Raw genomic sequence first — 22,438 nt, 5'->3', positions numbered from 1 at the left:
ATTTGATTGATAATAGAATGAAACCATTAAGTCTTATATATCATTGAAAAGCTAAATTAAATTACGCGTGTGCTGATTGATGTACATATAAAGTACGTTAGATAAACTTTTTCCCGAGCGTGAAAAAAATTTCTCGATATTTACTCTTACCCAAATTTTAAATTTTTTAATACAAAATCAGAAAATGTTTAACTCACGGCGAAAATGCAAGGATAGGGGCTACTTTCAATTTCACTACCACTACTGTAAATTTGTTTGTGAATGGTTTTCGAAAATCGATTTGCCGCAGAAGGTTTTTGCACCAAAATGACCCGAGACACTTATTTTCGTTATTAGAACACTACTAGCTATCACGTGATAGGGTCTAATTTTGGATATTCCTTAATGTATATGTAATAGTATAATATATATTATTCAGAATTCCGTAAAAATACTTATATAGCAAGTGTAGGGTATCATATGTCGGGCATTGGGCATGACTATAATTTCTTGCTTTTTTTAATTTGTTTCTTCTATGACACACAGACAGATAAACTTAAGTATGTATGAATGAATGTACATTAAGGTGACCCAAATTGGAAATTGCTGATGTTTCCGCCGAAATTTAAAATTTAGTTCATATTAAAATATTATTTCTCAAAACGTTTGTTCTGTCCTTCTATATTAAGTGAACTGCACCAAATGATAAATAAGTTATTTTTTGAGGATATCACGATTTTTTCATATTTCTTGGAAAGTAAATGTACTCAAATTTGGTATCATATTAAAGGTAGTATGTGAAATGCCTTTGATATTCGCTTTTATGAGCGATTACATAATTTTTGATTTTTTTTTTTTAATTTTTACATAGAATTATTTAACGTAAATAATTAAAATTATTACCTATTAAATCTCATATATGTATGTACATAATTTCACCATATTTTTTCTCCATTTAGATGGGCCACCCTAAAGTATATATACATATACCTACATACATATGTATGCATTTGCATATTATTCTTATTGTCTTATTTCTGCTCATTTCAGTTCTATTTTAACACGCAGACCAGACGATTTGATTAAAACAACCGTCAACCGAAATTTCTACAGACCAACAACAATCAGACGGAATACGACGACTTGGAGACTGATAGAAAAACAATTAAGCACAACAATAGCAACAAACATCAACAACAACAATAAGTATAAAGTCAAATGGAAAAGTGATAAGAACACAAATAAGAAGAAGATTGTTATTCTTCAGATGAAAATTCATTTAAGTTCTTTAACTGAATGCATAAACAAAATAAAATAATACTGAATATAATATTTACTACTTAATTCAAAATAATTTAATTTCTTTGTCAGTTAAAAAAATAAAGTTGTAGCATCATCATCATCATCATCACAACGGACCGACAATCATCAATCAATCTCCCGTCCGTGTAAAAGCGCTTAAAAACTAATTGCCGGAATAGCACAAATGCAAAATTGAAATTGTGAGGAAAATTGTGATTGTGGTAAAAATAAAAAATAAAAACTTAATAAACAACAAGAACAATAAATAGTTAATCATTAAATTAATTGTTGATATTTAAAAATAAATTCTTTTAGTATTTTTAATTATTTTGGACTTGTCTCACTGACTCTGAGTCATTTGAGAATTAAGTATGTCGGATACATGTGGAATAACAAATATAGATGATAACAGGTAAGCAAACTTATCAAGGGATTAGTGCTCAATGTCTGTTTATATTTATACTTTAAAACAAGATTATGAAATTAAACTTTTTAGCTGAAATGGAATACATTGCTTTCAGCTGATAGTTTTAAGTTTTTTGTCTTAAAACTAAAAAAATTAAATTTTCTTTTGCATGAACGTGAGTGATAACTAAATAAAGATTTAGTGCTCTGGTTAAAACAAATACAGTAAATAATAACAGAAATTGAAAAAGCCAAAACATATACACAAAGATATACTTATGTATATTTCTAATGGATTGGACTGCACTGAATCCTATTTTGAATTACATCAGGTTTTCGAAAACCCCGCCTTATGATTTTTTTTACCTTCTAAAAGTCCAATCTGTCGACTTTAAAACAAATATCTTTTGTATATTCTTCATTCTTTGAGAGATCTTAAGTTAAAAAAAAAAACTACTATAAATTCAAAAAAATATTTTATGTATACATATTTTAAACAATTCAAAAAGTATTTTTATGGGAAAATTATGACATACAAGTAAAATAAAGGCATAATGTATTAAAAATTCTCTTTATATAAATTTATGGTTGTTCCAAACTTTACTATAGCTCGTTTAGCATAAAATCGCATAGTCCAAATTCCATAGGAAAGCTCCATGGGAAAATCACTAATTGGGTTTTAAGTAAAAAAAGCATGAATTCAACTAAACCCATAAAAGTCAATTAAAAACGTACATTCATATATAAAAAATCGACAAAGGTATTTTTAGAACCGCATATAAATATTTAAATGCACATAAAACAAAGTTTGAGTATATCTCGAAGAAAGAATAACAAAGTTTAAAAGTTTATTTTGAAGTCGAGAGATTAGACTCTCAGATGGCCTAATACATTTTATAAATAAAAGTGTCTTCGCGCTGGTTAAAACGGTGTTTTTAAAAACTCCAGGACATGATATCTGCAAAACTTGAATGAATCTCGATTGAGAAGTTTTGAGGTAAGATTTATATTCAGTGCAGCTCAATCCTTTACAAAAGTATTCTTTGGTCTCAGGGTTAAAAATTTGGAGGTTTGTGTAATCAATCGGTTTTTCGTATTAGCAATTTTGAAAAGACTGGAAAAATACAATAATTGATATGATAATGAATTTAATTACACAGCCCAACGAAATTAAGTTTTATAATGTATTTTTAGCTGTCGAAACCGAATCGGCATATCATATAGTTATAAAAATATATTTACGTTTAAGGTTTAATTTAGATTTTTTCGATGTCATCATAAAACGAGTCTTCATTATATATTTTTCCTAAGTTTCATTGAAATATGTGGAAAACAAAATAATATTTCACTATCGTTTCAAGAAAATTTGCCAATATTGCAAATAGCTTGAGTTTGACCTTCACATTTTATGGGTTAACATTATTCGATTTTACTGAAACTTAAGATTTATGCATCCAATATCTGCAATTTTATATTCTGAAAATTTTGTATATAAAGTGTATAACAGTTAATAATTAAGAAAAATTTTCAAAAACATTAACAAAAAATTGTTTTTTCCGAAATCCGAAAATTCAAATCACAGGTATCGCTAATTTGTGAGAGATATCGACCTATCTTTACTATTTTATTCCCTTTACTATCTTTACTATTTTATTCCCTTCTTTATTGTCCATTAGTCACATGGAGATTTTCTCAAAATTTTAAATTTGTTTAACAAAATTGTTAAAAATTTTAAACTGGAGTTTTGAAACTGCCGTCTGATTGTTTTTAACATCCTGATTAATACCTACTTATGAACAAATTTTAATGTTTTGCACATTTTAATGATTTTTTTTAAGATATCACTTTTTGGTCGACAAAAAAATAAATATTTGTTATAAGTTAACATGTATTGTTCAAAGAATAGAATAAAAATTCCTTGTAATAATATGAGTAATTTTATAATTTTATGTTTTGTTTAAAAGCTATATACAATTTTTGAACAATTTTGTAGTAAGAAACATATCAAGTCAGTTGTAAGCGGATAGACATAGTTTTCTAATACATTAATTAATTAGAAAACTATGTTAGAAAAAATATTAAGGGTATTCATGAAACACGTATGCAAACTTGCACCTTAGAATAATTGTTTATCTGTATTATTTAGAAGAGAAAATTCAATTTAAAATTATCAGTTCAAATAGGCGAACAAATGTATTAGTGTTGTGGCAGTAAAATCCCATACAATTTGTGACAAATTCAATTTAAAATCGAAAATGCATATATGAAAACCCTTATTGTGTAAAAACATCTCCAAATTTAGATAACGGATTATATCTTAGCAATTACACAAGATTTTTAAACAATTCAAAAAGTTTTTTTATAGTATAAAAATTTAAATATATTAGTTTTTTGTAAAATAAAGGAGATTCTTTTGCCAAATCAATTTATTGTTGTACCAATTCAATGTGTTGTTGTATTTAGAAGAAGAAGTTATATCAGAAGTTAAGCCTTTATTTTAAAGCTGGCAGAATGGACCTTTAGATGGCATACATGTTGTCTTTGCGCTGTTATAACTTCTCAAAAAGGGCCAAAACGCCATTTTTGTCAGTCTGTGCTATCCAGAAAATAGTGATAAAGTTTCCAATACTATGTATAATTGTTATTTTTTACTATGTATTTTTTCTTCGATAATTTCAACTATTGAACATTTATAAACCAATATGATATATATATATATATATATATATATCTATCATATTGGTTTATATATATATATATATATATATATATATATATATATATATTCCGATAATACATCGATAACAAAAGAATTTTGAATTGTTTGTTAGTTATTAGATAAAAAATTCAAAGTTAATTTGAAACAAATCATATCGCTAATTTACTACATTGGCATAATTCAATTTTATTTTATGTACATATATACATATGTATGTATGTATGTATATTTATGTACATATTTTCAAAAATGTCTATTATTTTCGGTGTTGCATTTATAACTTTCTAAAATATAATTGCAAACTTCTGATATATAATATAAGAATTTCTGAAATATTATTTAAAAACTTTTAAAACTAGAATTTTCTAAAATACAATTAGAATGTTATGGCATACAATTGGAAATGGTGCAGTTCTATTTTAGTAATTTTTAATTATATTACAAATTGAATTAAAAAAGTTTAAGGGTCTTAATCATATTCGTTTATATTTCATTGCAGTTCTTTGTATGAAATTTTAAAAAATTGTGCAGCCTTTCAGTCGTACGATAGTTTGCCGATCGAAGATTTTAACGACGTTTGTTTTGGTACAGATTACACTAGTAGTGGGAGTATTTACCTTGAAAATTATCCTAAAATGATATCAACAAATCAATATTCGATCAGTGGCAATATTTCAAATAGCAGTTATACTAGCGAGGACTCGTTGGGCGACAATATTTTGGAAGAGAATGGAAGAATATCATTGGCCTATGAAAACTTGAGAACGATACCCAGAAGAATAGCCGAAAAATTTGCATTACAAACCAAGTTTTTAGATTTGAGTTATAACAATTTTCACAATATATCATTTTTATCGTTCTTTGAGGACTTGCACACTCTCATATTGGATCGTAATACAAATTTGGATGTTAACACTTTGCCATTTTTGCAGAATTTAAAAATATTATGGTAAGTAATTCTCATGCAACAAGAACTTGAAATGCACTAAGAATTTATTTTAACCAATTAGGATTAATAACTGTGATATTAAAAATGTGGTTGATTGGGTCCAGCGTATACGAGTCCAATGTCCCAGTCTAGAGTATTTATCAATCATGGGTAATCCCGGTATCAGAGAACCATTCAATTATTGTTCTTTGAATATGTTCAGCACTTCGACAAACATTGATTCGTTGATAATGCCAACTAGTGTTGTGATGGATTACAGAGAATACGTTTTACAAATGCTGCCACAACTTCAATTATTGGACGGCGTACCACGTAACACCCTATTAAGTGTTTTTCAAGGTTCTTGCAATGGGCTGATGTCATTAACATCCTCATCATCCGCATCACCATTGAACTCAATGGGAAATGGTTCTTCTTCTCAGGGACAGCAATGTAATGACAATGGTAACGTTAATCGAAAAATTTCCCCTTCACTAAGCTTTAAAGATATGTTTCGATTGAAACGACGAAAAAAATCATATCCCAGTTCATCTACAAATTGATCTCGTAGAAGAAGAACATCAATCAACAACAAATGTATGAGTGCAATGGAAAATTTTACGTTTTAAAGATTAATGACACAATCAGAGCCAATTTATTATCATTGGATGGATGTGTTAAGTCGTACATGGAATGTACGAGGTTGTTTGTTTTATATTAAAAAAAAAAAAAAAACAAAACAAAATGAAACAGATCGACGACGACCATTCATACGATACCTACTACTAGTAACAGTGTTACATTAAACATTATATTGTTATTCTTATTATCATTACATATTATTATTATTATTTTTATTAATTAAACATTTAACCCATTCTTATCATCATCCATACTTTTTTATACTCTTATTATTTAGAACATACTATTTTAAAAGTTGGAACATGAACAATGTATACTAGTATATATGTATGTATGTATGTATGTATGTAGTTGTGTATTTAAACTTTAAATTTTAAAGTGTATGTGTTATGATTTATGTAATTTTGTATTACTAGTTTAACATACTTAATTACATGCTAATAAAGTGTTTCAAATTATTTGCATTTAACAATTATTTCAATCATTTTATCCAAAAAATATTGGTTTTCTTTTGAAGGGCGTTATCTTGTACAGAAATAAAAACTATATTTCTGTACAAGATAAAATGGTGATTTGGGGTATCGCCATACGAATAATATGATTTTATATAAGAAGCTTTTGCTCTGAAGTAGGTTTTTGTGTATTTCTACTATTCAGCATAATAAAACAATTAGTTCTTCTATATTTGACATAACAAGGCAGAAAATTGATAACTCTCCCTACTGATTCTACCTTTTACTGGTTGTATCATGCTATTCAGTATCTCGGATAGAACTTTTATTTTCATTTTTTTATGAAAAGCATTCAAAATATATTTAAAAATTGAGTAATTTTAAAACTAATTTTAAATATAAAATTCGGAGTTAAAACAAACTTTTTATTCTATTTTATTTATTATATGTACCCAGGATGCCCTAAGTACATCATGTATGTACCCTTATATTGTGTTCAAAGAACTATTTTAATATTTTTAGTACAAAATACTTATTGGGAAGCTTTCTGTATTAATAAAGTGTATTAATATTGCAGTATGGAAGAGAAAATGTTATTTTTTCTGTAAATTATTAAGATTTTGAAAATGCATTTATATTTTTCGGGATTTAGAAATCAAGAAAAACGCGAATCCCGGAATTTCTAAGAGTCAATCCCGATTGGCAATTTTGGGACCACCCTATTGTATATATCGTCACCTGAAACGCAAACAAATTGATTTTATTGTTGATTCTAATGTATTGCATCAAAACAAATGTCCACACCAAAAATTTTACTCCTCCAAAATGATAAATTTTATTGACAAAAAACAAAAGGCCCTATCTACAAAAACATGAAAATTTTAAATGCAAAGAGTCCAATTTATCCATTTTTATATACGCCATTGTCAACTATTATAACAAATGATAAGTTTCACTATTAAACAATTTGTTTATTTGCTACAAATAAATCGCGTTGATAGAAACAAACTTTTCAATTTAAATAGTTTTTTGCTTCTCCTGTAAAATTTTAAAAATGTTAGATAGGGCCGTTTGCGTTTTAGGTGAGGATATGTACAGTGTCTCTCATAAGTATTCGAATTTAGGTAAACTATGAAAGGAAACCAAATTTAATAATATATTTTGTGTGGAAAATAAATAAATTAATTTGTTATATTGTCTAGATAGTCCTTAGTTTTGATATCACGCCCCTTAAAACTTGAAAACTTTACATTTACTTATATTAGTTGTGCTTTTTTTAAAAATAGTCCATGAAACTACTTCACAAAAGTATGCGAATTTTTCCTGTATTTCATATTTGATCATATTATACGATACAAAAATTTTAGAATCGCATGGTTTTATGCTTAATATTGTTTTAAGGGGTTGCTATCAACCGCATGGATATATTTTTGGCCCATTTGGCCCACAATTTTGGGGGATTTGTACCCTCTTTTCATGTAATATCATTAAAATGGCGATTTTTGGCTATATTTGTAATTTTTTCACCCTTTTTCCAGAGATAAAACCAAAATTTAATATTGGAATTTAATAGAACCCATAGGGTATCTAAAAATAATATTTTTTGTTATAAGGGTCTGTACTTAAAAGTTCCAAGATGTATTTTTGGTATCGTTTTTTAGTTTCTAATTGAATTATCTGGATCATAAGTCCCTTTTCGTACCTCTAGGGACGATATTTTCCGACAAAGTTGTCTAGTGTATATTGATGTACATATTGGCACTAATGTATTTTAAATTTTCAATATATTATAGCGGTATACAACCCCAAAACATGCCTTAACAAAACGTCATCCTATATAGTAGATTTCAGTTTTTACTACTCGTAACTTTCACGCTTATGTTGCCCGTTACAATAACACTGTAAGTCCTAAATTTTGGTTTTAATTTGATCATAGTAAATAATATTTAAACACATATCAACATTTTTGATGTGATCATAATGATATCGTGCCATGCAGCATGGAGGCCATTGGTATATAAAAATTATGATTTTACTATTTTGAATGGTGCTTCTTCGAGGCATGTTTTGGAGTTGTACACTTCCACAACACATTGAAAACTTAAAATGTATAAAAGCTGATATCTAAAAGAATATATACCAGAAAACTTTCCCGGAAAATAGTTGATCCTAGTATTATAAAAATGGACTTAAGTTCCAATATATTGAATTAGCGACAGAAAAATGATCCGAATAATTTATCTTGGAAAGTTTAAATACAGATTCTTGTAACAAAAAATATTATTTTTAGATACCCCAAGGGGTCTTTTAAGTCCCAATATCAAATTTTTGTTTTATCTCTGGAAAAAAGGAGAAAAATTTACAATTATGGCCAAAAATAGCCATTTTAATGATATTACATGAAAACAGGGTACAAATTCCCCAAAATTGTGGACCAAATGGGCCAAAAATATATCCTTTCCGTAGATAGTAACCCCTTAAAACAATATTACGCATAAAAACCATTCGATTCCAAAATTTGTGTTGCGTATAATATGATCAAATATGAAATACAGGAAAAATTCGTATACTTTTGAGAGGCAATTTCATGGACTTTTTTAAAAAATCCACATTTAATTTAAGTCAATGCAAATTTTTCAAGTTTTAAAAAGCGTGATATCAAACATAAGGACTATCTAGACAATATAACAAATTAATTTATTTATTTTGCACACAAAATATATTATTAAATTTGGTTTCTTTTTATAGTTTACCCAAATTCGAATAATTATGAGAGACACTGTATGTAGCTACAGCAACGGTGGCCAGAAAGAGAGTGTTTAAAACGCATATGTGTAGTGTAAAATACAAAAAAGAACATAAATGAAAATATGTGTGATGATATGTTTGTACTTATTTGTGTTATTCATATCATTTGCATTATAAATTAATAATGGAAGGAATGAGTGTGTCGATATATGTATGTATGTGCTAATGAAAGTATGTATTGATGCATATTTTGATGTAAGTATGTATTGATGCATGTGTATTTATGTCCATACTTATGTTGTAATGTATTGATGCATGGATTTATGCATTGATGTATGTACGTATTATTGTGTTTGTTGTTTTATATTTTAATGTATGTATGCATTAATGCATATGTTGTTGTTTGTGTAAGTATTGTTACATGTGTCTATTAGGTATTCAAACGATGAACCGTCGATCGATAAAATTTTGGCGATTAATTGCTTGAATAAATGAAAATACAAATATAATTATTTGTCTAATAAATCTATCAAAAGTATTCATATAAACATTTATTTGTAACGGCTTTTGAAAATATTCTCTGTGTATAATTTTATAAAGAGAGCAACTAAACTAAATTGTTTTTGTTTTGTTTTGTTTTGTTTTGTTTTTAGTTTGTTTTGTTGCTGAGAAATTCATATTGCGTGTGTATAAGTGAGAATAACACAATACCCGCAGGGGAATGTTTAGCCACCGTTGAGCTACAGGGATATTGATGTATTATTTTGTATGTTTGATTTTTAAATAAATTTCCACAAATAAACAATAAATATTGTGTCTTTTCCTATAGATATCATCTTAATTCGATCTGATCTTTCAAAGTATCGTTCGCAACAAAATTCTACGAAAGATGATATTATACTTACAGTGTTGTACCTGAAATACATGTTATTTAATAAAATACTTATATGGATTATTAATTTGTTTTATAAATTACGAATTACGAATAGTAAGACGTTTTTTATTTTCTAATACACATTAAACCAAAATTACTTTACAATTACAAAAGCTCTGATTGTGGCCCATTCGTAAATAATACAAATTAACAATTTCCAATTTGATAATTATAATGTTTAGAATAGAAGTATAAACTAAAATTGTACCTTACACAAAATAATAAATAAAAACCAATTAGATTATTAGTTCGAAACTGCTGGGGATGTAGTAGATTTTGTTTGAATGTCTGATAGATAAATCGTTTAATGTTGTATTATTGAACGATTGATTGATTGATTTATTTACTTAATGTCGATATGACTGACATTTGGCTCTTACTTGAAATTTTTACTTATTTTAAGCTAGACATATACGTTTTTATGTATTAGTTCCGTATGTATGTATATATATTTTTTAATGTATGTATGTTAAAATGGATCACTGAAGACTCGCAGACTACACACATACAAGTTAACATTATGACATTCATTGACATAAAAGGCTTCTATAAATAAATGCTCTTGCTGGTTGTCATCGTTCTGGTCAATTGGATTTTATTTCCAAATTACCAAAAGCACTTTCAAGGGATAAAATCAGTTTATCGTTATTTTCAATCTTTGACAATTTCGATGTTCTCTGATTGGCTTGTTCTAAAGCCCATTGAGCCATTTTAAGGGCTTCTTTGCGCTTGGATCCAAGAGCCCTAGAGTTTGCTATGCTGCTGCAGCACTATTTTAAAATTTGAAAAAAAAAAAATCAAATAAAAAACAAAGTTTCCAAAAAATTAATGCAACAAACTTACCAAATATAAACCATAAAGTGCACGCAAATTGTTTGGATTAAGTTTTAAAGCCTGTGAATAATACGTGCGAGCCACTTCAATATTCTCCATACCACCCTAAAAAAATATTTATAATAATGTGTTCAACTATCAGAGCTTTAAAATGTTGAATATAAAAAATATATAAAATAATTAATAGCTAGTGACAATATTAATGAATGATTTTAAAATTACTCGAAATTTATAACACAGGCAAACAAATGTTTAACCCGGAGAACAAAACAGCGCTGAATTTCTCAACACATTATGTTTTCGAGATATACATATGTAAAATCTGTTATATCATTTGAAAGTCTAATATGTCGACTTTGAATTAATGGATCCCTTCGTTATACCCGCTTCCTACATCGAGATATTTTAACGTAAAGCTTGAGATTGCCACAAATTTTCAAGAAGTGAATTTTATACTGCATTTCGATTTTTTACGATAAAATAAAGTGAAAATTTGTCACAATTTAACACATACAAATAATTTTAGAGTTATTTAAAATTCTTTTATATTGGCTGAAATATTGTCCCTAAAAGTTTTTGCCGCTAATATACAGTGGTTAAAAGGCAAACATATGAGAAAACTTACAATACGACTTTGGCTTTTGACCACAGTATGTAGTTTATGTTAAAACAACACAAAATATATTGTTTGAATGGAATGAATCGAGTCATTAAATTCAAACTTTATCTTGAATAAATGGTGGATAATTTTTTTCTAATCGTACCACAGAAATTTATGTTTGAAATACAAATTTATGTTTCAGATACAACTAAATATTTTCTTATTATGGATGATTTTTAAGATTTGTATCATAGCTGTAAAATAATGATTAATAATCGTAATCATTAACAATCAAATTATTATGGTAAAATTGTTGATTAATTAACGATTACATTAAATTTTTTGAATTAAATATTGATTGCGATTAAAAAATAATCAGGGATTAATTTAATTTATAAAAAAAATCAAAAAAATAATTGATTATTTTAAAGAATTAATTTTGATTATTTTCCATATAATTAGTAAAATTTCCTTCCAAAAACACTCTAAAAAAATTTAAATTATTTTTCCCACAGATTTTTTGAGACACATTTCGAAAAAATTGCAGTCATTTTTTTCTAAAATGTACTGAGATCAAGATTTTCAATCGAAATAAACTTGATAAAGTTATTGTTTTCAACAAAAGGTTCATATACTTCAATAGTGTGATAAATTGAAAAACTTTTCCATTAGACAGAATGTAAAAAAAATTACTAAATATATTGCAATTACTCAAAAATAATCAACATTTATCTTTGAAAATAATAAACTTAATAATTTAATTAATTTTGATTATTTTTGATTAATTTCATTAATTAAAACATATTTCTGACTATTTTTAGATTAATTTTAATCGTAATCAATTAACAATCACAAATTTTCTCCACAGAAAAAACTAAAATGTGATTTCAATTACCAAAATCTCGTTTTCAATTATTTTATTTATTGAAGTTCAACCTATAAAAAAAATTGTATATTCAATTATTACTCATAATTGATTTCATACACAAAATGTTTATTATTTTCTATTTCTGTTGTTGTTAAATACATTTTTATGATTAAAATGTAAAATGAATTGAACCCTTTTAAAATTTTAATTTTAAATTTTAAAAAATTTTCAATTAAACGATTAATCAAAAATTTTAAAAGTGTTCAATTCATTTTGTATTTGATTCATAAAAATGTATAATCAAATACGTATTTAACAGCAACAAAAATAGAAAAAAATAAAAATTTTGTGTACGAAATCAATTATAAGTAGTAATTGAATATACAATTTTTGTTATAGGTTGAACTTCAAAAACTAAAATAATTGAAAACGAGGTTTTGGTAATTGAAATCGTTTTTCAGTTTTTTCTGTGTGATTACACTTTTTGAAAAATTATTTAATTGATTATTAATCGCAATGGAAATTATACAGCTATGATTTATATATAAATATCGTCACCTTAATATAAAAAGTCGTATCTAACATATGCTTTTCAATAAAAGTAAATTTTATTTTTCTAGTATAATTCCGAGAAACAAACTATTTCCAAAAAGTTTTTCTTTGATTTGTCAAATACATATATAACACCGTGCAACAGTCATTCTCACACATAAACAAATAGGAAAGTATAGCCGGGCATGGCCGACCATATGATACCCTACACCACTGAGTATGTTAAAAATGTGGATTATTTTTAATAACAAAGCATTTAAGTTGTTAACTTAATTCCGAAATATTTTAACAATTTGTTAAAAAAGTGATTTTCTAAAAGAGGGGTTTTATGGGGGCAAGGGAAAATATGGGCCTATCCTTATAAATTTTGGTACATGGCTTTACGTTTACATTAGAGTTATGTATGCTAGATTTCATCGTGATACTAGTGTTTATTAGTGAATTATTGACCTTCAAGGCATTTTTTGAAGGGGACTTTGTATGGGGGCTAGGGTCAAATAAAGTCCGATAATTACGAAAATCGGTAGTATTATTAAGACGTATATAAAACTAAGTTTTGCCGATTTTTGTAGAGATACTACAATATTTAACATGTATGGGGCTAGGTGAAATAATGGACCGATTTCAACCATTTTCAATAGGCTTCATTGTTGGGCCGAAAAACACGTACGGTCCAAATTTCATCAAAATATCTTGAAAATTGTGACCTGTACCTTGCGCACAAAGATTATATGGACAGCCAGCCGGACAGACGGACGGACGGACATGGCTTAATAGACTCAGAAAGTGATTCTGAGTCGATTGGTGTATATAGAGTATAAAAAATCTATGTGTACAGGAAACTGTGGACCATTAGTATTAACTCTGTGTACTCAGTTTTTCATAATCAGCTCTTATGCCCCTGTAAAAGGACCTTAAAGTTTAAAGGACATACAATTTCAAAAGATGAAATTCCAAATTTATATAAAAAATTTGATATTAATATTAATATCAACTGAAGCTGAGATCCTCTGCTTCAAAATAATGTTATATATTTCAATTCATCAGGATTAAAAAAGAGATGGAAGCTTAAAGAAAATTTGTTCCAAAAAAAAGAGTTAAAAATGTTTCGAAAATGAGATCTTTTTTAAATTTAATTTCATTTTCGATTTTTTGTCTAAGTGATTCAAATAAATAAAATGGATAGAAGTTACAGATTGACAGCTTTCATTTGATACCAATATTAGCATCATACAATACATACACTGAAAATAATCCATGCCTAATATACACGAAAAATGTCGTACATTGTACGAAATGCTTCGTGGTTTCGCACCACGAAATTCTTTCGTAATATATACGAAATTGTACGAAATATTTTAGTAAAATGCAAAATAATTTTTATAAATTTAAAAAAAAAATTTTTGTTCATTTTACGATTTTTTAAAAAACATAAATATGTTAGTTCTTTTAAAATAATCATTGTAAATTTAAAAAAAGATTGCGAATTAAAAAAAAAACAAATTTTTTATGTTTTTTAAAAAAACATAAAAAATTTTACAGAAAATTAGGCTAATTTCCTGTAAAAAAAAAAAAAAAATTCGTAACAAAATAATTTTTTTTGTAAAATCAAAAATAATTCTTGTATATTACTAAATAATTTTGTTACGAAAAAAATTCGTTACTTTCTTTAAATATTACATGACTTAATGAAATTATTTTTGTAAAAGAAAACAAAGTTTCTTAATATACACGAAAAAAGATATTACGACAGGTTTTCGTACTTTCGTAAAATTAGAAAAGGGGTTGATTAAACAATATTTCGTATTATACACAAAATTTTCGTATATATTACGAAAAAAATAGTTACGAAATTTTTTTTCGTAAAGTTAAGCATAGATTATTTTCAGTGTATCAATATTTAAAATATTCGTTTGAAATTGTAAGTCCTTTAAACTTTAAAGTCCTTTCATAAGGACATAAGAGCTGATTATAAAAAACGGAGTATGTAGAATTGCTCTAAATGGACTCTAGTTTCAAATGCATATCATATCTTATATCAGCTTTTCCATGTGTGAAAGCTTTTTTTCAAAATTGTTACAGGGAGTAATAACTGTATCTTTTCTATTTTAATATTAATTCTTTTTCTATATTTTCTCAATTATTCTCATCTTTCTAGTCTTTCTTCAATTTTATTATATATTTACATATTGTTAGTCTAAGCAATCGTATATAGCAAAACCATAGCTGTAAAATAATGATTAATAATCGTAATCATTATTAATTAGATTATTTTTATTAAATAGGAAAAATTAATGATTAATTAACAATTATTTTAATTTTTTTTTAATTAATTATTGATTACGATTAAAAATAATCTAAAAATAATCAGAGATTAATTGGAATTAATGAAAATAATCAAAAAAAATCAAAATTAATCAAAAAATTAGTTGATTATTTTCAAGGATTAATTTTGATTATTTTCCATATATTTAGTATAATTTACTCCCAAAAAAAAAAACTCTAAGAAAAATTTTATTATTTTTCCGGCAATCCGCTAAAAATTACGGATTTTTTGAGACCCATTTCGAAAAGATTGCAGTAATTTTTTTCTAATATCTTGTACTGAGATCAAGATTTTTAATCGAAATAAACTTGATAAATATATTGTTTTCAATAAAACAGTCATATAATCGAATAGTGTGTAACTTGAAAAACAGTTTTCTATTACACGTAATGTAAAAAGATAGAAAATTGTACCAAATATATTGAAATTAATCAAAAATAATCAAAATTAATCCTTGAAAATAATCAAATTAATTATTTGATTAATTCTGATTATTTTTGATTATTTTCATTAATTTTAATTAATCCTGATTATTTTTAGATTAATTTTAATCGTAATCAATTAATAATCAGAAATTTTATACCGGAGAATTAAATAATCATTACGATTATTTTTGAAAAATAATTTAATTGATTATTAATCGTAATCGAAATTTTACAGCTATGAGCAAAACTAATAGGCTCTACTGTAAACCAATAATATAAAAAGTTTACTTACCATAGTATAACGAATTTCAGCTAACCGTTGATGAACCAAGTGACTGTGAGGATTGTGCAATAAGACTTCTTCCATGCAGAAGGCAGCTTTAACGTAATCGCCCTCTGCCAAGTACAAACTGCACAATTCCTGCCATGCTTCTTGATCAGACATAAACCTAATATAATTATAGTTTCAGTTATTTGTTATTAATATTTTAATCGATTATTAAGCTTACTTCTTTAAATATTCATTTAATTCCTTAATGGAATCTACACGACGACCTTTGGCTTTAAGTATGGCAATTTTACGTTTTCTGGGTGCTGCATTTGTTTCATCTTTGGCAATTATTGCATCTAGTACCTCAATAGCTTCCGAATAACGTTCCATGGCCTCAAGGCGCATAGCTTTGAATTTCATTACTCTCATACTTCCTGGAAATTCTGTACTTAATTCCTTAATACATTTGCCCGCAATGTCAAAACGGGCCGTGTTTAATGCCGCCAGAATAACCTGTTCCAGAATTAGATGCCGTTCGTTGCCAGTCTTTGTTACTTTATCATCAAGTACAGCCTCCCATAATTGAATAACATCATCACTGCGACGTTCATTATCTTCCCTCCACTTGCGGAAATGATCACGTACATCTGAAAGTTACAAAATTACTTAATTTAAATCGGAGTGTATTAATGAACATTTTCTCATTCATCTTTGGCATCCGGTAAATAATTTAAACAATTATAGTTCGTGTTTTCCAAGGGGTAAATATAGAAAATGCATTTTTCCACTTGTCATTGACCCGCATTAGCAAATACGTAGGCCACCGTGTGTCATGTTTTCTTACCTCTCCAGCTCATCTCCTCATAATTTAAGGCCATTTTGTTTTATTTAACTTTTCTACGCTTAAAGGATTTATTATTCCTTAAATTGTATCTGCAATTTATTATATTCCTTACAATAAATAACAAAAAATCACTGTGACGAAAAGAACACGACAGAAAAATAGATTTTTTTCTTCACAGATGGCTGTCAAATTATTAAAAAACAGAGTTGCTCTTTTATATGTTCTAAATTAAATACAGAGTTGTACTTGTCGGTATTGTGGAATAAATACAAAGTAATCGGGTTTTTAAAGTAACCAAAAAAATTTATTATTGTTACACCCCGTTCACACGAAACATTTATTCGTCATTCAAACCAATTACGAACTGAGTTATTCCCGATGCACATGATGCAATTATTCGTCATTCAACCCCCAATTACAAACTGAATTACATGATTGGCCATACAAAATTTCAGCTGCAAATTACATAAGCTGTATTCAGTTTGAAGTGCCATCTCTAATTTTTATCGGGCATTTATCATAATCAGCTGTATTTTGTATCATACACATACATGTATTCCAAAAAAATAACAAAATAATGTATGAAAAACCGGCGATGAATTGTCAAAACGAATAACGAATGTGTCGTGGAAACAGCTATTGTAATTCAGAGGCAGAATTAAGTAATTCAACTGTCCGTGTGAACTTGGTATTTCAAGATTCGCCTTACAAAATTTCTGCTGCGAATTACACAAGCTGTACATTATTCAGTTTGAATTATCTACGAATTACGAATGAATGAGTGTCACTTTTAATTTTTAGCGGGTATTTATCATAATTATCTATTTGTTTTCATTTGTTGGATACAAATCAAAAATAAAATTAAGAATAAATAGAAAATACATATTACTTAATTTCTTTAAATAATGTAGCAAACGTATTTTTGTATCATACATACAATAACAAAAACAAAATAATGAATTAAAAAACAACATATCGATGAACTGTCAAAACAAATTACGAATATGTCGTGAAAATGGGTTAATTGGCAATTGTAATTCAGAGGCTTAATTATGTAATTCAACGGTTCGTGTGAACATAGCATTAATTTTGGTTGAATTCAATCTGTTACAAATTGAATTCAAATGAATTTCAACCATTCATATTGATTTTTAAATTCCGTCTGAATGATAAAAATTTAGTTTGAATTCAAATATTGCAATAACACCTGACTACAATTACAAAATCTTTCTTTAATTCAATTTGTAATAGAAGGAATTTAACAAATGATCATTCAATCAGAAATTCCAATAAATGCATATATGGAGACACCTGATGACAATGCATATTAAAATACATTTTACATTAATACATGTATGTAATATATGTAACTAGCTATACCCATTGTGCTTTGCTATCCTTAAAGCAATATATATAAACACCACTTAACGATAATGATGATTCTAACTATAACAGTTTTCCAGATATACAATTTTTTACATATGTACACGTTACTTAATATTTTAATGTAATCTATATGTCATATGGGAGATTGCAAGCCCCCCAATCAATAATCGCCTGTTTTTTTCTAAATGTTAACATGGATGTCAAAGATCTTCATGTAAAATTTTAAAAGTACAAAAAGTCTTCTTTGTTATTGTAAAAGCAAAAATTTTAAAACACGAATTGAATTACATTCGATTTTTCATACGTAAAGTCATATGTAAAGTCGCATATCTAAAATCACTTTAAGAGTTTCAAAGTTAAAAAATTTAAAATTATTTTTAGAAAACGCGAATGTTCAAACAATTTAAAAACCAAAACTATGTTTAAAACTTAAAAATTTATTGAAGTATTCAAAAATTAATTAAATTTTTTATGAAAAATAAATATTCTAATAGATTATCCATCCCCGGTGATTCAGAAAATCAACTCTAATCTCAACTGCGACCAACTTCATTATATTTATGTTTTCCCGCCAAGCGGACTGTTTGCAGATTGTGTTTTTAGGAATTTTGTTTTCTGTCGAGTATTTCTTGCAATCGAGTTGCAATTATTATAATACGCTTGAAGCGTTAACTTCTCTGGCAGATATTGTTAAGTTTAAAAACAATATTCTTTTATAAAGTGATTAAAAAGTGCTAAAAAAATTCACATCAAATGGCAGATGCTGAGCAATACATAAAAGACATACAGAGAGAGTATGTTGATTTCTTGGATGATGAAGAGGATCAGGGTATATATTCGGGTCATGTTAAGGATATGATAGCAGAAAAAAGCAGACGTCTCATTGTTAACATTAATGACTTGAAGCGTAAAAATCCCCAACGTGCTTTGGGATTGCTGGGCAACGCATCCGATGAGCAACTGGCGTTTGGTAGGGCTCTTAAGGAATATGTATCTACAGTTGATCCATCATATGCTAAACAACATGAAGACTTTTTCGTGGGATTTGAGGGATGTTTTGGTAATCGTCATGTGACGCCACGTTCTCTCACCTCCATGTAAGTAGAAAAAAAATAAAAAGATAAAATTTATAGTGATACAACTATATTTTCAGATATTTAGGCAATATGGTTTGTGTAGAAGGTATTGTTACCAAAGTTTCTCTCATTCATCCCAAAATTGTACGTTCGGTACACTTTTGTCCTGCTACGCGTAAAGTAATGGAACGGAAATATACCGATTTGACTTCATTTGAAGCCGTTCCATCGAGTGCAGCTTATCCCACAAAAGATGAAGATGGTAATTTATTAGAAACCGAGTTCGGTTTGTCCGTATATAAAGATCATCAGTCTTTGACTATACAAGAAATGCCGGAAAAAGCGCCAGCTGGACAGTTACCACGTTCAGTGGATATAGTATGTGATGATGATCTGGTTGATCGATGCAAGCCTGGTGATCGTGTACAGATTGTGGGTAATTATCGTTGCATGCCAGGCAAGCAAGGTGGATATACTTCTGGCACGTTTCGCACAGTACTATTGGCAAACAACATTTCACTGTTGAGTAAGGAAAGCAATATGGACATCAGTCGTGAAGATATCATCTTGTGCAAGAAACTTGCCAAAAACAATGATATATTCGAGTTGCTTTCAAAGAGTTTGGCGCCGTCGATACATGGTCATGCTTTTGTAAAACAAGCCATTCTTTGCCTTCTTCTAGGAGGTGTAGAGAAACTTCTTCCCAATGGTACACGTTTGCGTGGCGATATAAATGTTTTGCTTATTGGCGATCCTAGTGTCGCAAAGTCTCAACTCTTGCGTTACGTGTTGAATACGGCACCTCGAGCAATTCCAACTACTGGTCGTGGATCCAGTGGTGTTGGTCTTACTGCAGCCGTGACTACAGATCAGGAAACGGGAGAACGACGCTTAGAGGCTGGTGCTATGGTATTAGCTGATCGTGGTGTTGTGTGCATTGACGAATTTGATAAAATGAGTGATATTGATAGAACAGCTATTCACGAGGTGATGGAACAGGGCCGCGTTACAATTTCAAAGGCTGGAATTCATGCATCATTAAATGCTCGTTGTTCTGTGTTAGCTGCAGCCAATCCAGTTTATGGTCGCTATGATCAATACAAAACTCCTATGGAGAATATTGGCCTTCAAGATTCTTTGCTGTCTCGTTTTGATTTGCTTTTTGTAATGTTAGATGTCATTGACAGCGATATTGACCAAATGATATCTGATCATGTAGTTCGCATGCACCGCTACCGTAATCCCAAAGAAGCTGATGGAGAACCTCTCTCAATGGGAAGTTCTTACGCAGATTCACTATCTTTCTCATCGAATAGCGAAGAAAAGAAAGAAACCGAGGTCTATGAAAAGTACGATGCTTTACTTCATGGCAAATCACGAAAACGACATGAAAAAATTCTTTCTGTAGAATTTATGAGAAAGTACATTCATATTGCTAAATGCATGAAGCCTAAACTAAGCGAACAGGCCTGCGAGGCCATATCGAATGAATATTCACGTCTGCGATCGCAGGAAAGTGTACAGAATGATGTGGCTCGCACTCAGCCCGTTACAGCTCGTACTTTGGAAACTTTAATTCGTTTGGCCACGGCACATGCCAGAGCTCGCATGTCCAAGACTGTCACTGTTGATGACGCTCAGGCCGCTATAGAATTAGTACAGTTTGCCTACTTCAAAAAGGTCTTGGAAAAAGAAAAGGGTCAAAAACGCCGTAGAGATGGTGGTTCTTCAGATGAAGAAGTAGTTACCGAAGAAAATGGTACTCAGAAATCACCATCACGTCGTAGCAAACGTACACGTACAGACGTTAGCCAAGATACTACTAATATGGGAGGAGAGACCGATGATGAAATTGAGACACCACAGCCTGATGCTGGCGATTTAACACGTCGTGATACTCGAAGATCGTTACCCGCACGAAAACCATCGACTTCCAATGTCACATCTCAATCCGAGTCACAAACCTCGCTAGATACATCATCTGTTGGTGCTGTCCCTTCTGCACCGGCCTCTATAACAGATACCCGTCTAGGAGTTTTCAAAAATAATCTTCACCGTTTATTCCGAGAAGCCAGGGAACAGAGTTTGTCTTTGGCACGCATTACTACCGCAATCAATGAGAATAATGCAGAACAGTTCACTGACGGCGAAATAGAAGCAGCTGTTAATCGTATGACAGATGACAACCAAATAATGGTCGCCGATGGAATTGTTTTCTTAATCTAAAGCACCGAAAAAAGACATATTTTTTTTATTAAACCATTAACACATATTAATTTACAAAATTTTCACGTTATTTGTTACATTTTTCCAAGAAGATATGCATTTTTCGCATTTTTATACATTAAATAAAAAATAAATTACATAATTTTAAATGCGTCTACATTTCGAGATTTTGGGGTCTGTTTAAAAATACATCAATGCACTGAATCTGATGATTAGTTTGCAATGCAAAATCAAGTGATGCTCATTTTACGAGAACAATTTCAAAACCTTTTTTGAAAAAAAATATTCAGCATTATTTGTTAAATGTAGCTTAAACTAATTTTGGGCATATTTTTAAATTTGTTTGTTTCTTTCAATATAAAATTTCTATCAGAGTTGGGGGTAGTGCACTAAATTATTAGTTAAATCAATATTTAACTAGCACTAAATATTACTTCAAAAAATATATTTTTCACTAATTTTCAGGAGCTTGGTGGTAGTGAAGCTTATATTATTAGTACGTTGAAAATGTGGATTTTTATTGCTTTAATAATAAAGCATTTAAGTTTTTTTGTCTTAATTTCGAAATATTTTAATAATTTGTTCACAAAAAAGAGATTTTCTGAAAGGGGGTTTTACTGGTTTAAGGGTAAATATTGGCCTGTTCTTATAAATGTTGGTAGGTAGTGTGATTTAAGTTTACTTTAATGTTATTTATGCAAATGAGAGCCAATCATCAAATGAAGCCCAATTTTTAAGAATATTGTCAGTAATATTAAGACTTATTATGATGGACCGAATTCAACCATTTTCATTTTAATAGGCCAAGAGAAAAGTTACTTGACCAATATTTGTGGATGTTATAAACATCAGCACAAACACATAATGTATAATGTGTATAATAAGGATATAATTAAACTTATATACAACGTTATTTGGGT

At 28.5% G+C, this 22,438-nt stretch overlaps 3 protein-coding genes across 6 annotated transcripts; 2 read left to right on the top strand and 1 right to left on the bottom strand.

Moving 5' to 3' along the window:
• Positions 1 to 1,029: 1,029 nt before the first annotated feature.
• On the top strand, positions 1,030 to 6,433 carry LOC119600188. 4 transcript variants are annotated; one of them, XM_037950285.1, is made up of 5 exons: positions 1,030 to 1,185; positions 1,351 to 1,502; positions 1,597 to 1,693; positions 4,905 to 5,354; positions 5,416 to 6,433. In XM_037950285.1, exons 3-5 carry the CDS (start codon positions 1,653 to 1,655, stop codon positions 5,894 to 5,896), a joined length of 972 nt encoding a protein of 323 aa, XP_037806213.1. In that variant the 5' UTR covers positions 1,030 to 1,185; positions 1,351 to 1,502; positions 1,597 to 1,652; the 3' UTR covers positions 5,897 to 6,433. The 4 variants fall into 4 exon arrangements, with proteins under 4 accessions (XP_037806213.1, XP_037806214.1, XP_037806212.1 ...); XM_037950286.1 differs by having other exon boundaries at positions 1,030 to 1,481; XM_037950284.1 differs by having other exon boundaries at positions 1,030 to 1,502.
• A 3,701-nt stretch (positions 6,434 to 10,134) lies between these two features.
• On the bottom strand, positions 10,135 to 17,086 carry LOC119600193 (ER membrane protein complex subunit 2-like). The gene is made up of 5 exons (XM_037950291.1): positions 16,831 to 17,086; positions 16,225 to 16,633; positions 16,008 to 16,164; positions 10,953 to 11,048; positions 10,135 to 10,879 (listed from the first exon to the last, which is right to left on the bottom strand). Exons 1-5 carry the CDS (start codon positions 16,862 to 16,864, stop codon positions 10,694 to 10,696), a joined length of 882 nt encoding a protein of 293 aa, XP_037806219.1. The 5' UTR covers positions 16,865 to 17,086; the 3' UTR covers positions 10,135 to 10,693.
• A 1,679-nt stretch (positions 17,087 to 18,765) lies between these two features.
• LOC119600187 (DNA replication licensing factor Mcm3) lies at positions 18,766 to 21,572 on the top strand. The gene is made up of 2 exons (XM_037950281.1): positions 18,766 to 19,313; positions 19,370 to 21,572. The coding sequence occupies exons 1-2, from the start codon at positions 18,970 to 18,972 to the stop codon at positions 21,516 to 21,518; spliced, it is 2,493 nt and encodes an 830-aa protein (XP_037806209.1). The 5' UTR covers positions 18,766 to 18,969; the 3' UTR covers positions 21,519 to 21,572.
• Positions 21,573 to 22,438: the final 866 nt, after the last annotated feature.

The sequence above is a fragment of the Lucilia sericata genome, unplaced genomic scaffold, assembly GCF_015586225.1.
Source record: "Lucilia sericata isolate MDLA Ls3-8-SP2 unplaced genomic scaffold, ASM1558622v1 Contig000106F_arrow, whole genome shotgun sequence".
Taxonomy (NCBI): Eukaryota; Metazoa; Arthropoda; class Insecta; order Diptera; family Calliphoridae; genus Lucilia; species Lucilia sericata.
This window is presented reverse-complemented; position numbering and strand designations above follow the sequence as displayed.